General features: G+C 40.3%; 2 protein-coding genes across 3 annotated transcripts; both read left to right on the forward strand.

Moving 5' to 3' along the window:
- The first annotated feature begins 393 nt into the window (after window positions 1-393).
- On the forward strand, window positions 394-4,192 carry LOC146626664 (cytochrome c oxidase subunit FA4-like). Its single transcript, XM_085360722.1, has 4 exons — window positions 394-509; window positions 3,542-3,630; window positions 3,737-3,797; window positions 3,955-4,192. The coding sequence occupies exons 1-4, from the start codon at window positions 498-500 to the stop codon at window positions 4,009-4,011; spliced, it is 219 nt and encodes a 72-aa protein (XP_085216848.1). The 5' UTR covers window positions 394-497; the 3' UTR covers window positions 4,012-4,192.
- Window positions 4,193-6,930: 2,738 nt separating this feature from the next.
- Window positions 6,931-12,522, forward strand: cenpt (centromere protein T). Of its 2 annotated transcripts, none has more exons than XM_085360719.1 (13): window positions 6,931-7,016; window positions 7,180-7,300; window positions 7,376-7,520; window positions 7,598-7,691; window positions 7,783-7,919; window positions 8,048-8,105; window positions 8,247-8,383; window positions 9,401-10,477; window positions 10,566-10,889; window positions 10,969-11,074; window positions 11,322-11,495; window positions 11,599-11,703; window positions 12,393-12,522. In XM_085360719.1, exons 1-13 carry the CDS (start codon window positions 6,931-6,933, stop codon window positions 12,520-12,522), a joined length of 2,694 nt encoding a protein of 897 aa, XP_085216845.1. The 2 variants fall into 2 exon arrangements, with proteins under 2 accessions (XP_085216845.1, XP_085216847.1); XM_085360721.1 differs by having other exon boundaries at window positions 10,975-11,074.
- Window positions 12,523-14,073: the final 1,551 nt, after the last annotated feature.

Below are 14,073 nucleotides of genomic sequence, written 5' to 3' on the forward strand. Positions count from 1 at the left end.
AGATAGATATATAGATAGATATATATCTATATATAGATAGATATATATAGATATATATCTATAGATATATATCTATAGATATATATCTATAGATATATATCTATAGATATATATAGATATATATCTATATATATATAGATATATATCTATATATTAGGGGTGCAACGATATTCGTATCGATATTGAACTGTTCGATACAGTGCTTTCGGTTCGGTACGCATATGTATCGAACAATACAACATTTGTAATTTATTTTATCAACTTTCCTTCTGACGATGCTGTCTGTGTTGAGCGCTCAGTGAATCTGCGTTCGACTACTCCGCCTAGGCTGCACTGTCGAGCGCAGATCCACTGAGCGCTCAACACAGACAGCATAGTCAGAAGGAAGAGCGCAGGGCAAGCTAGCAAGACAGAAGTTAAGCTCTCCTTGCAACATGGACCTCCCCCACTCTCATTCAGATCTGGCGTTTGGAATTATTTTGGTTTTCATGTGACGTATGACCCTGAAGGTAAGCGAGTCATGGACTAAAGTAAAACAGTATGTTGGATGTGCCATGCAATGCTCAATTACTAGTGGGAACTAGTGTGTTAGCGCAGTTAGCTCGTTAACGTGTTGGCCGTCTAGCCCCATGCACGGGGCGATCGGCGGTAGCTCGTTAACGGAGATTTGCCGTGTTGTGGCGTTAAGGTTATTTCAAGATTAACCTGAAAGCACTAGTGGGAACACAACGAATATGACTGCACATTTACGCCGACATCATCCTAGTGCAAAGACAAAAACAACAAGCATGCTACTAACTTTAGCCGAGTCATTTAGACAGCTGTTAGCACATGATTCTCCTTATGCTGCTGAGAATATAGCCCAGAAGAAGCGGATAGTATAGCTTTTATTTTGGAAAGAGACATTTCTCTGTAATAAACTCTCTTTTCCAAAGATGAGTGATTCCTCAATCAGATACAGGGCTTGCAATATCGCTAGCCCGACGTCCTGGAGCTAGCGATTTTTTCAGTCGGGCTACCAAAATCTATCTCTTCCCTGCCCGTCGGGCTATTGTAGTATATGTGTGTGTATATATGTATATATGTATGTATGTGTATGTATATATGTATGTATGTGTATATATATATATATATATATATATATATATATATATATATATTCGCGCGTGCTGGTTTGAGCCTATAGATTGGTCTGAACGGTCCAACTTTAGCTGCTCAAAATAAATAAAAATGGAAGTGGAGGGTTTAAAATCCACTTGAGCAAACCCCCCGTAGCGCTCAGAGATATGAGCCCAGGTAGGGGGTTCGCACAGCTGCTGTCGTTGCATTGTGGGATTGGCTGACAGTAGCGCGTGGAGGTGGGGTGCAGTTCAATTGTACGTTCAGGCCTGCAGCAAGAATTTTGTGTTTTTGTTGTTTCCTTTATCTTTTCTGAGTTCTCTCTTTGTTACGAGAATATATTGTTTGGTTTCTTTAAGTACCCTATGCACAGGGCGAACGAATTTTATTTGGTTAACTTATTGATATTATTGGCTAAATTTCATATACATAAATCTAAATTTTCTAACGCAAAACCATCCTTTCGGTGCTTTTTAAATGAAACCAAACAATATGTTAAAACCATACAACATTCTCAAAATCAAAAAGCTGTCAAAACCGTAAACCTATGTTCCCTGTTCAATATTATGTGATTCTATAACAGACTGTGTCTATTTTGCTTATTTATACGAATCCCCTGACATTGTGTTTCCTATTTTGTATTTGTATTTTGTGCTTTGTCAATAAAAAAAAAAAAAAAAAAAAACGTTCAGGCCTGCAGGAAACTGCAGGAGATCCTCCGGAGAGGCGCGCCTTCAGCCCGCAGATATTCACGTTAACGGAGCCGGTCAGCGGGAGGACTGTCCACCATGTCTTCATTCTTTGGGGTCGTCGCCAAGCAGATTAAGAGCCACCCAGCTGTAAGTCTCAGCCACTCGTTTTATTTTTACGGTCGTTATTACCAGCCTGTAACCAAGGAGACGGTGACATTGAAACGTGCCTATCAGAAGCTTGAAGCTGCGCGCGCTCCCGTTTCCCCCCCAAGATCTCTCCTTAATTACCTGATGTGGGATCAGCTGTAAAGGCTCAGGAAAACAGTTTTTGTGACTTATCCACACACTGACACCCTAAAGTACGCATTCGTAGAGTATTTTACTATTTATAAAAGCAAAAATAATTTCATATACAGCTCTGAGTGCGGAAATCTCAAATTCCTCGACAGACTCACAGGTTTCGGTTAGAAACATTGGTAGAACATTTTCACGTCACTACATTCTTATTGTTTTAATCACTGTATTCGTGTAATCCCATGAAAGCTTTTCTTGGGTTTTTCACCCGCAACCTCCTGACAGAGTTCGTTTTTGCGCTCTGGCATCCGCAGAATCAGACAACCGCATCACCTGCTCCTACTGAGCGTGATACACTGATACTGTTGTTACTGAAATGTTATAATGATGATAATCTAAAGGTTCAAATCTGTGTGTGTGCGCGCGCGCGGGGGGGGGGGTCGCTTGTTTCACGCCACCGTGCGTCTGTAGCCATGCGAAAGGGTTTGTGGTGGCAGCACGTATAGCGGTGGAGTAGTTTCCATATTAGCTTGAGTGAAGGCCAGATAAATGCATGTGAGGGTTTATTTCTCCAAGGACGACGGTGTGAAAGGGTTTGGTTTGTGGCAGCCTCCATATTAATAGACCTCTGGATGGAAATGCTTTGTCCCCCTCCTGCTCTGTGACTGAGCAGCCTGTTGCTCCCTGCTGGTGAAAACTCTTCATTGTTTAAACAATCCTCTTATGTCATGAGATAACAATACCAACATGGAAATTCTGTGCATTTTATACATCATAGACTGTTACTATAAAAGTAGCACTGCCTTAGCAAGGCTTTTTGAGGACAACTGCACATTTTTACCCACAGCAGCAAGGTGAGAAAGTGGCCCTGGTTGTATTAATAGCTGTTAGACACATGCAACTGGCCACGGGGTCAAAGTGTGGTGATATAAGCAGGGACAACAACTATTTGCCCTTATCTTAAAACTTAATAAGACACATTATGTCTTGGCAATGCACAGTAGGAAAAACTGGACTCCTACACATGGTTTGTAACAGATGAAATGCTGAATAAGATCCAAAAGGACGCAGATAACAAAGATCTATCAACGTTTTATAGATCAAACATAGAAACATACTCTTTAAGGCTCCACACTGGAAATCCTGCAAGATCTGCAGCTGCAGAGGAAAGCAGAGTCCGTCTTGTCTGTTCCCATCTTTTATGTCTGCAGTTTTAGTTTCTGACATCTGGTAACCTAATCTAGGACTACCACTTCCAGTCAGAGAGCAACAGATTTACACAGATTTATAGCAACTTCTCCTCCTCCATCCTAAACTCAAGAAGGAAAATGTGCCCAACATTTTTAAAACTCTGTATATTGTTCTCTTCTGGTTTTGCTCCACTGGCATTGATAAAGCAATAGCTTTATTGACTAATTGATGCCCTTTCTCCAAAGCTGATCCCCCTGTTCATCTTCATAAGTGGAGGGGCAACCATGAGTGTGTTGGCCCTGACCAGGGCGGCTCTGAAAAACCCAGACGTGTCGTAAGTATCTGAGACGATTTAAACTTATAGAAAAGCGGGCGTTTTCACTTTCCTCGGTTACTCGGGGATGTGTTGTTTCGATCACGGCTTTTCCTCTTGTCTTCAGATGGGATCACAAGAACAACCCTGAACCCTGGAACCAAATGAAGCCCAATCAGCAGTACAAAGTACGAGCCGTTTTTCTTAATCCTTTACGTCAAGTTATAGAGCAGGCATGTTTCTACAAAGGACAGGCCATAATTTTCTGTTATCTTGCGTCAAAGTCCATATCTCAGCAGTCATATGATAATGCATATTTGTTTTTATGTGTGTGTGTGTGTCCAGCTTCTTGCAGTAAACATGGATTACTCCAAACTGAAGGAGGACAGGCCAGACTTCTAAGCCATCCGTACGAGGAGCCTTTGCACTATTTTTAAAAAAAAATCAAACAACCTATGACAGCAAATGAAAGTTTATTTCCAGTGTGCTGGGCAAAGGGATCATTCACCTATAAATGACTATGAATAAAACAGACAACCACCTGTTTTACTGATTGTTGAATATAATTATCAGTTTGCTGCCATAAATTATTAAAGACTATTTAAATCTTTAACGCCTCCCTTGCATGCTTATTACAGGCAAGAGCTGAGGGGAAAGATTACAACACAACAACAACAACAACAACCTTTATTTATAGAGCACATTAAAAGCCTAGGCATACCAAAGTGCTTTACAGAAAAACAATAAAATAATACAGTTAAGAGCATTAATATCAAATATAATAAGAACAGCAGACAATGTTCACAGTAGAAAGCCACTAATAAAATGGACTGCAGCACATAGATTATAGCAGACCCAGTGCCGCATGATAGAGAACACCAAGAATGAAGGAATAGTAAAAAGTTAATGCAATAGGTCGCAGTTAACAGTCAGCATTTAACGGGTAGAAAAGGCAAGTTCAAAAAGATAAGTTTTAAGGCGTGCTTTAAAAGAAAAAATAGAATCAGACTCCCGAATGCCAATCGGGAGGCTGTTCCATAACTCAGGTGCAGCGAAGGCAAACGATCGATCGCCTCTAGATTTCAACCGAGATCTGGGCTGAACTAACAATAACTGCGAGGATGACCTTAAAGCCCTGGCAGGGACATAAGGGTTTAAAAGTTCCTTAAGATAGGTTGGTGCAGTATTATTGATAATTTTAAAAGTAAGCAGCAAAATTTTAAATTGAATACGGTATTTGATAGGCAGCCAATGCAGCTCAGCAAGAACCGGAGTAATATGGTCAAACTTCTTGGTTTTAGTTAGAATACGTGCCGCAGCATTCTGAACTGTCTGTAATCTATGTAGAAGGGTAGCATGGAGACCAGAATAGAGTGAGTTACAGTAATCTAGTCTTGACGTTACAAAAGCATGAATGAGCTTTTCTAAGTCATTATACGGGATATAGTGTCTGGCCCTGGAGATGAGACGAAGCTGATAAAAACTAGATCTGACAACAGCAGACACCTGTTTATCAAGTTTAAAGGAGCTGTCAAACAAGACACCCAGATTCCTGACAGTATCAGAGAAAGAACTAGTAAGAAAGCCAAAGGCATCTTGAAGTTTGGCGCGAAGGGCATTACTGCCAAAAATCATGATTTCAGTCTTTTTTTCATTGAGAATAAGAGTATTTGCCAACAGCCATTTCTTGACCTCACTCATGCACTCACGAAAGTTATTTAAAGATAAAGCGAGATCATCATGTAACTCAAAATAAATCTGGATGTCATCCGCATAATAGTGAAAAGCAATGTGGTATTTCTCAAAGATAGCGCTTAAAGGAAGCATATACAGTGAGAAAACACATCAGAAAATGTGAGAAACAAGAATGTGCTCTTTTAGTGGTTTACAAAGAAACTATATTAGAATTTGAGACAATGAGAACAAGTGCCACCTGATGTTTGTTTATATTATTTAAATAGCCTTATATTTAATGCATATATCTCAAATTCTAAATGGTTTAACCATCATCTGCACCTGGTCTTAGATTTGAACCTAAAAGAAGAAATTCTTATTCTATTGACACAGATTTTACATTTTAATGTCTAAAGTAAGTTTGAATTTTTAAAATCCAGTGTTGAGCCATCCCTTGTTTGTGTGTGTTGTTTTTGTTTTGTTTGTTGCTTTTTTTATATTTTGCTTCCAACTAGTCAGACTTCCTTGTAATTTTTAATGTGTTCTAGAGCAATTCTTGAAAAGCTCAAAGCTTTTGCCCCAATTTCCTTAACTAAATCTATGAAAAATGCCAAGGATAACAGAGTCTGAGAGACATAAAATTGTATTTTTGCACCAACATAGTGATTCCCAAAGAGCTATTAGTTGAAATCTTGGCATGGTGTGCAGGTAGGATGTTCTTCAGGAATGGAAATGGGGAGAAAAGCCTGAGGTATGCCAAATGAATCCAAATTTGAAATTGGTGGTGGTAGTGGTGTCCAATCTTATGATAAAGGGTAGGATAAGTTTCTCAAAATGAAACATTTTTATAATTTTCACCCCTTGTGGTAACTAACATGTTGTTTTGCAGGGAATTATGATATTATAAATTCTCTTGAGAACTGTGTTGCTCTCACGTTTATTTTCCAGTTTATCGCACTGCACTCCACTGGTCAAAATTTAGTGCACACCTGACAGAAATTCAAAACACCTCACTTGCCTTAGATTATTATCTCAAAATGTCGAGTCATTAGCTCAAATTTTCGACTTCATTTTCAGAAATTTCAAGTTATTTTCTATGTTTTGTTTTGAGATATTTTCACAAAAGTTTGCATTAAGATAATAATAATAATAATAATAATAATAATAATGGATAATCACCCACAATTTTGAAGTATGGATGACAACTAAACTAAACTAAAATACAATAAAATAAAATTTCAGTATTGAAAAAAATTCCATAGCTCTGATTTTGTAAATTATTCATTTATATTATTGCTTTTTCTGAAAACAATATTAAAATTTCATTTTTAATTTTATTTATTTATTTCATTGCGATCTCGAGGTTCAAAGCCAAATCTCTCTTCTCGCGAGATTTCACTTAAAAATAACGCGGGACCGTATGAGAATTGAGTCCGTTGAAACAGAAAACACAAGGCAAGGATCAGAGCACAAATGACGTTCGGGTGAAAGCTGAGATAAACGACACTAATTTCAGCTCAGCACCGCTTGTTTGGACAGCGTCGTTGTGGAAAAAGTCATTTGTTTGACATTTTTGACGTTTAACTGCCCGCAATTGTCTGCTAGCTGAGTTCAGCTAACCAGTTGACTTTGCTCCTCGGTGGCTAAATGGATCCCACGGAGGATTTGTCCGCTCGGGTCCTGCTGAAACATATTCTCACCACCGAGCCACCCAGGACCCCTGTCACACGCAGGTACGGTTCATTTTCTGGGAGAGAACCACGAAAGTCTTATTCACTGGCGTTTTCAGCATTAATGCTAGCTAAGCTATCGCTAACGACAAACTTGTGGTTGTCGCACGTTAGTCTCAGCGGCTTTGTATTCAGTATTATTAATCGTAAGATGACTTGTCTCCAGTAATTCACAGGAGCCGAGTAGCAGCGGGACCCGGCGGAGTAGCAGGCTCAGCAAGAAAGATGCTGGTCCCCAAACCCCGCAGGAGATCCTTAGGCGGAGCATGAGACATAAGCTCCATGAGGTAAAATAGAGGTGAGCAGCGTAGTTGTTATTCGTGGGCATGTTAAACTTATTAACTTTGTCCCTTTTTTTCTAGAGCATAACCAGAAAATCCCTCCCCGCCACTAAAAGGAGGACTGCCTCAGTTGTGTTAAAAAAGGCAAACATGCCTGCCACATCTTCAGTACTGATTAATGACGGAGACACTCCCAGACACATACTCATAAACATCCTGCGGACAGGTGCGTGAACTAGCCTTCTTTTAATTCCTGGTTGGTTTCGGTTGGTTTTGCTTTTGCTTATATGTTTTGGTTTTCAGAGCCGGTGAAATCCCCCGTGGTTCATGAGACAGAAACATCTGAAGAGCCGGAGCCACCTTCAGCCAATTCGACCATCTCCAAAACGCATCACAGGTGAGCTGTGGGTTACAGGGTGATTGATGGTATTACTGAATTAGTCCTGGTTGTGATGGAAAATAAACTTTTGAGCTGAATTGACTTTCAGTATGGAGCTGTCAGGGCTGGACCTGCCTGATGTAACAGTTGGCCCAGCAGCCAGCACTGCAAAGGGACTGAGCCGAAAGAGACCGCGCAGGAGTTTTAACACAACGGCTTTTGAAAAACGACTTAAAGATGGAGATGGTAAGATTGAAACGAGCATTGAGGAGGTACACAGATTAAAAATGAGGTTGTGGGTTTTTCTTTTTTTTTTTTGTGCTTCTGCAGCAATGTGAACACTTACTGTGTATGCTGGATGTTTGTGCTTCCAGAAGCTGAAGAGGAAACTGAACTATCAATAGATGACAATTCATCACTGTCTGTGTTGAGGTAAAGTGTACAAAGAATGCAAAATATTAATTCTAATCAGGGATCAAACCCATGACTAGGTTTAGAATTAATGATCAGCGTGTGAATCCACACCATGTTTGTTTTTTATGTTTTTTAGTTTATGTCCAATCTGTTTTTCAGCTCTGCTTCCTTGAATTTAAAAACTCCGTTTGTTGACGCTAAGACTGAGAAAAGAGGTCTGCAGAGAAAAGTTTCAAATCGTCGGAAAATCTCAGAGGAAGAATTTGGTGCTGCTGTAGATAAACGACGGATGGGAGGTGAACACTGCGCTCAAAATACTTTATTACATTCTTCTAATGGGACACAGGTTTTTCAAAGATTTCTTTCTGAGGCACAGCAGCCATACAACCATATGGTGTAAAACACAGAAACTTAACCAGAAATGTAATATAATCTCACACACTGTTGTTACCAACTGGTTAATTTGATAATTGATTCATTCATTGCTAAATAATCTCACTATCAGGATTTTTCACCTTGAGAACTGTCACTGTATTTTGACCTGCTATTGAGTCACTTTAAATATCACCTTCTTTCGGTTGCTCACTTTAGGGGTCACCACAGTGAATTTGTCAGTGATTTGCATCCATCTTTATCCTCAATCCCTTTATCCCTCCTCTGCACATGTCCAAACCCCCTCAGCTTTGCCTCTGTAACTTTGAGTCCAGACTTTGATTAAACCTGAGTTATACTCATTTCTAATCTTGTCCTTCAGACTTCTTAACATCTTCGGCCCCAGCTTGGCCTCTGGTCCTTTATTCAGACATTTTGGTCTTCTGCCACAAACCACCCCTGACGCGTATCTCCACCGTCTTCTTCACCTCTCATACATTTTGTAGATGAGTGCATGTGAAAATGTTTCAGTAAGTAAAGCTGTTACCAGACTGCAAAGAAACAGCTGCTTGGGACCATGTCTCAAAAAGAATCGTGCTGAAGGGAGGTTTAAAAAAAAAAAAGTGGAACTAGATTGGATTGTAATTTTGTTTAATGCCAGTTTTTATCACAAGATTGTGTAACAAGGCCATGTAACCTTTGGTTAAGTTGCCGGCACACATACAACAACTATTCAACCTACCTACAAGTAAGGTGCTGCCCCCTGCTGGTGAAAGTTTTAGTTAAATTCTGCAGAGGTTCAGTGCAAACCTACGACTGAGTATAAATTTAACACTTCAGCCCAGTGATGTGAGAACAGAAGTACAGCATGAAAAGAATTGTAGGTTATTTGCACCTGCTCTTTACCTCCACCTTACATTTTCCTCCTTCCTGTCATCCAGGTATGAGCAGCTTTGGACCTGTGGAGCAGGGGCTTGGTGAATCTACTCACTCTGAGGGCTTCACCTTAGGTCTAAGCAAACTCAGCGAACCAGATATCACAGCCGATATCGTGAACTGTAACACGGCTCTCTACGCCCAGGCTGATGCCATGACCTCCAACTTTTCTATCATTGCTACTCAGGACAAACCTACAGTCGTGGCGTCTCAGCTGCAGAAGGACATGAGGGAGATGGAGCCAGAGGAGCAAATGGAAGTGGAGCAGAGCAAGCTGGAAACTGACCAACTGTGTGTGTTTCCAACTGAAGATGAATCTGAAAAGAAGGAAGCAAGGAGAACAGTTTACAGTAAACCTGAAGATGTCTTGGCAAAATCTGACGGAGATGAAGATGTAGTTCAATCTCGGACCGGTGTAAGCGAGGATGCAGCTCAGTTTGAAGACGTTGAGGAAAGAGCAGAAGTTGCTCTCAATTCCGAGCTTGAACAGGGTGTTGAAGCAGGGTCACAGGCTGAAGAGGAAGCTGAAGCAGATTCTAAAACTGAAGAGGAGGAGGAGGAAGATGAGGAAGATGTAGTTGACTCTAACACTGATGGAGGTACAGCCGACTCGCAGATCGAAAAGGGTGATGACGCAGGTTCTCAGTCTGAAGACGAGAATGTGGCTGAGGATCAGACTGAAGAAGAGGAAGAAGACAAGAGAGGCGTAGAAGAATCTCAAACTGGTTCCCAGTCCGAAGAGGGAGCTGAAGCATCTACTCAGTCTGAGGAAGAGGACGTTGTACTAGACTCTCAAACCGAAAAGGATGAAGAGGATGGTGGCACTGAATATCACACTGATGAAGTTGTAGCAGCCCTGCCTGAAGAGGATGTTAGTGGTCAATCTGAGAGAAATGAGCACGTGACCAAGTCTGAGAACGAAAATGACTTTGAGATCTTCAGCGGTGAAAATGAAGAGGAGGCATCAGCTCAGCTGAAACATGACTCAGAACACATCAGCCGGAGGGCTTATCGCTCTGAGGGCGGTCTCATTGTGCCGGTTACAGAGGCAGCAGAGGATTTCCCTAATGCTACGTTTGCAGGTTAAAAAAAAAAATCAATTAATCAATCATTTAGCATTTAAAAATCTGTATGATTGAGATTAAATATTGTTTGTGGTTTTGTTTGTAGGATGGCCTGATGCCAAATTCAAAGGACATGGCACTCTGGATTTGCGCACCAGCTTTGAGATGGGAAGCCATGAGAGTGGTCAGACTCACACCGGAGACCCTGATGTGGCCGAATCCTCAACCCAAGGACAGGCAGAGGCCACTGGGACAACGAATGAGCCTGAGGCTGACAAAGAGAACTCATTTCCTCTGTCAGAGGGAACGTATGACATTGAAGATGGTAGGAGTGAAACTGTGCCTGATGAAGCTCCAGCTGAGGATGCTGCTGAACCAGAAGAAGAAATGGAAGAAGAAGAAGAAGATTATGATGATGAAGAGGATGAAGGTTATTTTCTCTTTTAACATGCACTGGTAAAATATCTATTTAAGCATTCAGAATGACTAAGAAATCTGTTTTCTGATAGCTTCAGACTTCCCCTGCAAGACTCCAGCGTTTGTCAGACAGAAAATTAATTTTAATCGTCCTGATCCTTTAGCATCACCTTCTGTTCTAAAGAACAATCAGGCCAGGTAAGCTGCATGTCCTATTACACTTAAGTGTGTGTGTTTGTGTGTCCTGTGGGTTTCAGTCAGGACTGTTTTTAGGGAGAAAGAAGTACCTACTCAGCTGGGGATATGGACCTTTCAGCTGACACAGTGCTCTTTTAACTCCCTAAAAGCTTCTCTACTTTAAATAGAAAAACTGCTATTGTAGCACAGGTACAGAATCAAGTTTTTATTCGGCAATTCACTGACACTCTCTTCTGATCTCCACCAGTACCAGCGGTACAAGAGAACCTTTACCTGCAGCTAAACCTAAGCAGAGGAGAGTGAGGAAGACGAGGATCTCTAAAAAGGAAACTATCCTTCCTAAGAGCTACCTTATGGGCGTCTTTAAGCAATTTGCCAAAACAAAAGTCTCTGCAGACGTCCACCCTGTCCTAAATGAAATGTAAGTAACACACTGTGTTTCGCCATTAATCACATGCAGTGTCTCTTTGTCTGTTAGAACTGTGTGTTGCTTTAATATAACAGATTTGTTGTAATTTTAACAGAATGGATAAATTCTTTGACCGGCTAGCTGAGGACCTGGAGACGTATGCTGCCCATGCAAAGAGAAAAACCATAGAGGTCGAGGACGTTGAACTTCTGCTGAAAAGGTATGAGGGCAGAATTCAAGACTTTTTGCAATCAGATGTTTTTAATGTCATAAAGCCCCTTTGTTTAATTAAGGAGGAAAAAGCAAAACTTAAATACCACTTAAAAATGTAGCGAACTACATTATACACAAAACTGCATTATGTATTCCTAGGAGGGTTTGAGGAGGCTCAGTACAACACTGCTATATAACTTTATGGAGCAAACATGTACAGATTTATTTAAATACCTTGTTCTGCATATCTCAGTGTACATGTCAACTAGCTAGCTGTTTAGTTTGTCTGGTGTGTGTTATCAATAAATGAACCAAAAAACAAAGCAAATCAAGAAACCTATACTGAGTGTAGGCCTGTCTTTCCTGTCCACTCTCCACTATCTAATAAAGGCAAAAGGCCCCAAAATAATATGTATTTTAAGCCAGAAGTGCCCGCCTGTACAGGTAAGGCACTGACTCTACAGTAAGGGGGAGGAAAAAACCCACTCTGCAACGCTTGGATTATTCTGACCTCTAGATGGCAATGTTGAGCTCTTTGTAGTTTGAAGGCTATATCTGACTGTAATAAGAGCATAAGCCTGTAGAATATCTTAAATGCTGCCTATAGGTAGCACACCTCATTCATGATCTATTTTCTGACATTTCACATAAATTTTCTAACATGGAACTTAACCAGTATGTGTTTGTAACTTGCAGGCAGGGTTATGTGAATGACAAGGTGCCAGTGGAAGTGCTTATTGAAAAATATCTTCGCATGGACCAGCGAAGGCTTCTAATCCCCATCGCAACCAGTGGAAATGTTGTTATCCCTGCAAAGCGGAGGTGAATCTTTCATCTCCTGGACTGCTACTTGTTTTTCTGTACACTGCGTTCAAACAATGCCTTTATTCATTGGAGCATAAAAGCTTCTGTAAATGTGTAAATTATATGCATGTATCTTTATTTTACTGCGAGTCTCTGGACAACTGTACTTTGTTGCTGTTAGGTATGTTTTCATGGGTGCAAATATGTGTGCCAACTGTATTCTCTACAATATGAAACAAAGCAGTGTCTAAACTTATAATAATAATAAAGGAAGCTGAAATAAAGTTTCACATATCTGTGCTTCACACATGTATTATTAAGGAAATACTCAGACAGAAATATCTTATGTTTGTGGATCGTGAGGGGCATTTGAATTATTTGTTTTTCCTTGATAAATTAGGATTTCAGCCCATCATGCTGTGCTTTGTGCTGCTTATTAAGAAAGTTATGCAGATATACACTGCTTTTATAAGGCTCAGAAAGACTAGATGGCCTAAAAATTGTGTTTTTATGAGAGTACTTGAAAAATGGAGAGAATGTGAGGACAGCACCGCCTGGTCCAGAGTGATTCAGCCTTGCTCACTAAATGAGGCAATCGATATATTTCATCACAAATGACTGGTTTAAAAAGGAGGACATAATAAGCAAGAAACATGCTGTAGTGGTAGACTTCCTCTGCTGCTAATAATGTTTTCCATAAAAGCTTAAGCTTTTGTTATATATACACACTCAAACAGGCGCTAATAACATGTGATGCTTCTTAATTCATTTTTACATTGAACAGCTGATGTCTATTTATCTCTGCTTGAGATTACAGGGCTATTTACTATTCTTTTTAAAATGGGCTCAATTAGTTTTGTTTGGATACATTATGTACATGTGAATGTCATGGTGATTTGGGGCTTTTAATGGGTTTTTTAAACTTGTTTTTCCAGGGTGGAATGATTGTACAGCATACATGTTTAAAGACTAAGTGGATACAAGTGGGCAGCATGGTCGTATGGGGTTTAGCACTGTTGCTTCACAGCAAGAAGGTCCTGGGTTTGAATCCATCATCTGGTCGGGGGGGGGGGTTTTCTGTGTGGAGTCTGCATGTTCTCGCTTGCTCCCACAGTCCAAAGACATGCAGTTACTGGAGTTATTTTAACTGGTGATTCAAAATTTCCCATGGTTATTGGTCTTTCTTGCAACACATTGGTGACCATTGGAAATATATATACTCTCCCACTAATATTTGGTTAAATGCCCCTTAGCAGGTTGTGTCTCAACCATAACCAAAGGGTTATGGTTGAGACACAACTTGCTTGTGTCACAGATGCCTGAGACACAACTTGCTTGTGTCACAGATGCCTGTGTCACAATTCTAGCTGGATATTTAATCACTCTTTTTGGAGGAATTGATGGAATTCTCAATAGGGTTGACATTGGAGTTTTGAGACAGCCATTCTAGAAGCTTAGTGTTAGCCTGCTTTATTGATTCCAAAATCAACGTAACATGTGTTTGGGATCATTTCCCTATTGAAACACTCAGTTGTGTCTATGTTTCAAACATCTAACTGTTGATTTAAGGTGT

Source organism: Diplotaxodon limnothrissa, linkage group LG8 (genome assembly GCF_057381915.1).
Source record: "Diplotaxodon limnothrissa isolate DT_005_m linkage group LG8, D_limnothrissa_male_GT1.1, whole genome shotgun sequence".
Taxonomy (NCBI): domain Eukaryota; kingdom Metazoa; phylum Chordata; class Actinopteri; order Cichliformes; family Cichlidae; genus Diplotaxodon; species Diplotaxodon limnothrissa.

Excerpts from the sequence above, each read along its gene's own strand:
- LOC146626664 (XM_085360722.1), top strand. Across the intron at positions 3,631-3,736 it reads CTGAAAAACCCAGACGTGTC|ATGGGATCACAAGAACAACC; the intron begins GTAAGTATCTGA and ends TCTTGTCTTCAG. Across the intron at positions 3,798-3,954 it reads AGCCCAATCAGCAGTACAAA|CTTCTTGCAGTAAACATGGA; the intron begins GTACGAGCCGTT and ends GTGTGTGTCCAG.
- cenpt (XM_085360719.1), top strand. The coding sequence starts at position 6,931 with ATGGATCCCACGGAGGATTTGTCCGCTCGGGTCCTGCTGAAACATATT. Across the intron at positions 11,496-11,598 it reads CACCCTGTCCTAAATGAAAT|AATGGATAAATTCTTTGACC; the intron begins GTAAGTAACACA and ends TAATTTTAACAG. Across the intron at positions 11,704-12,392 it reads GTTGAACTTCTGCTGAAAAG|GCAGGGTTATGTGAATGACA; the intron begins GTATGAGGGCAG and ends TGTAACTTGCAG.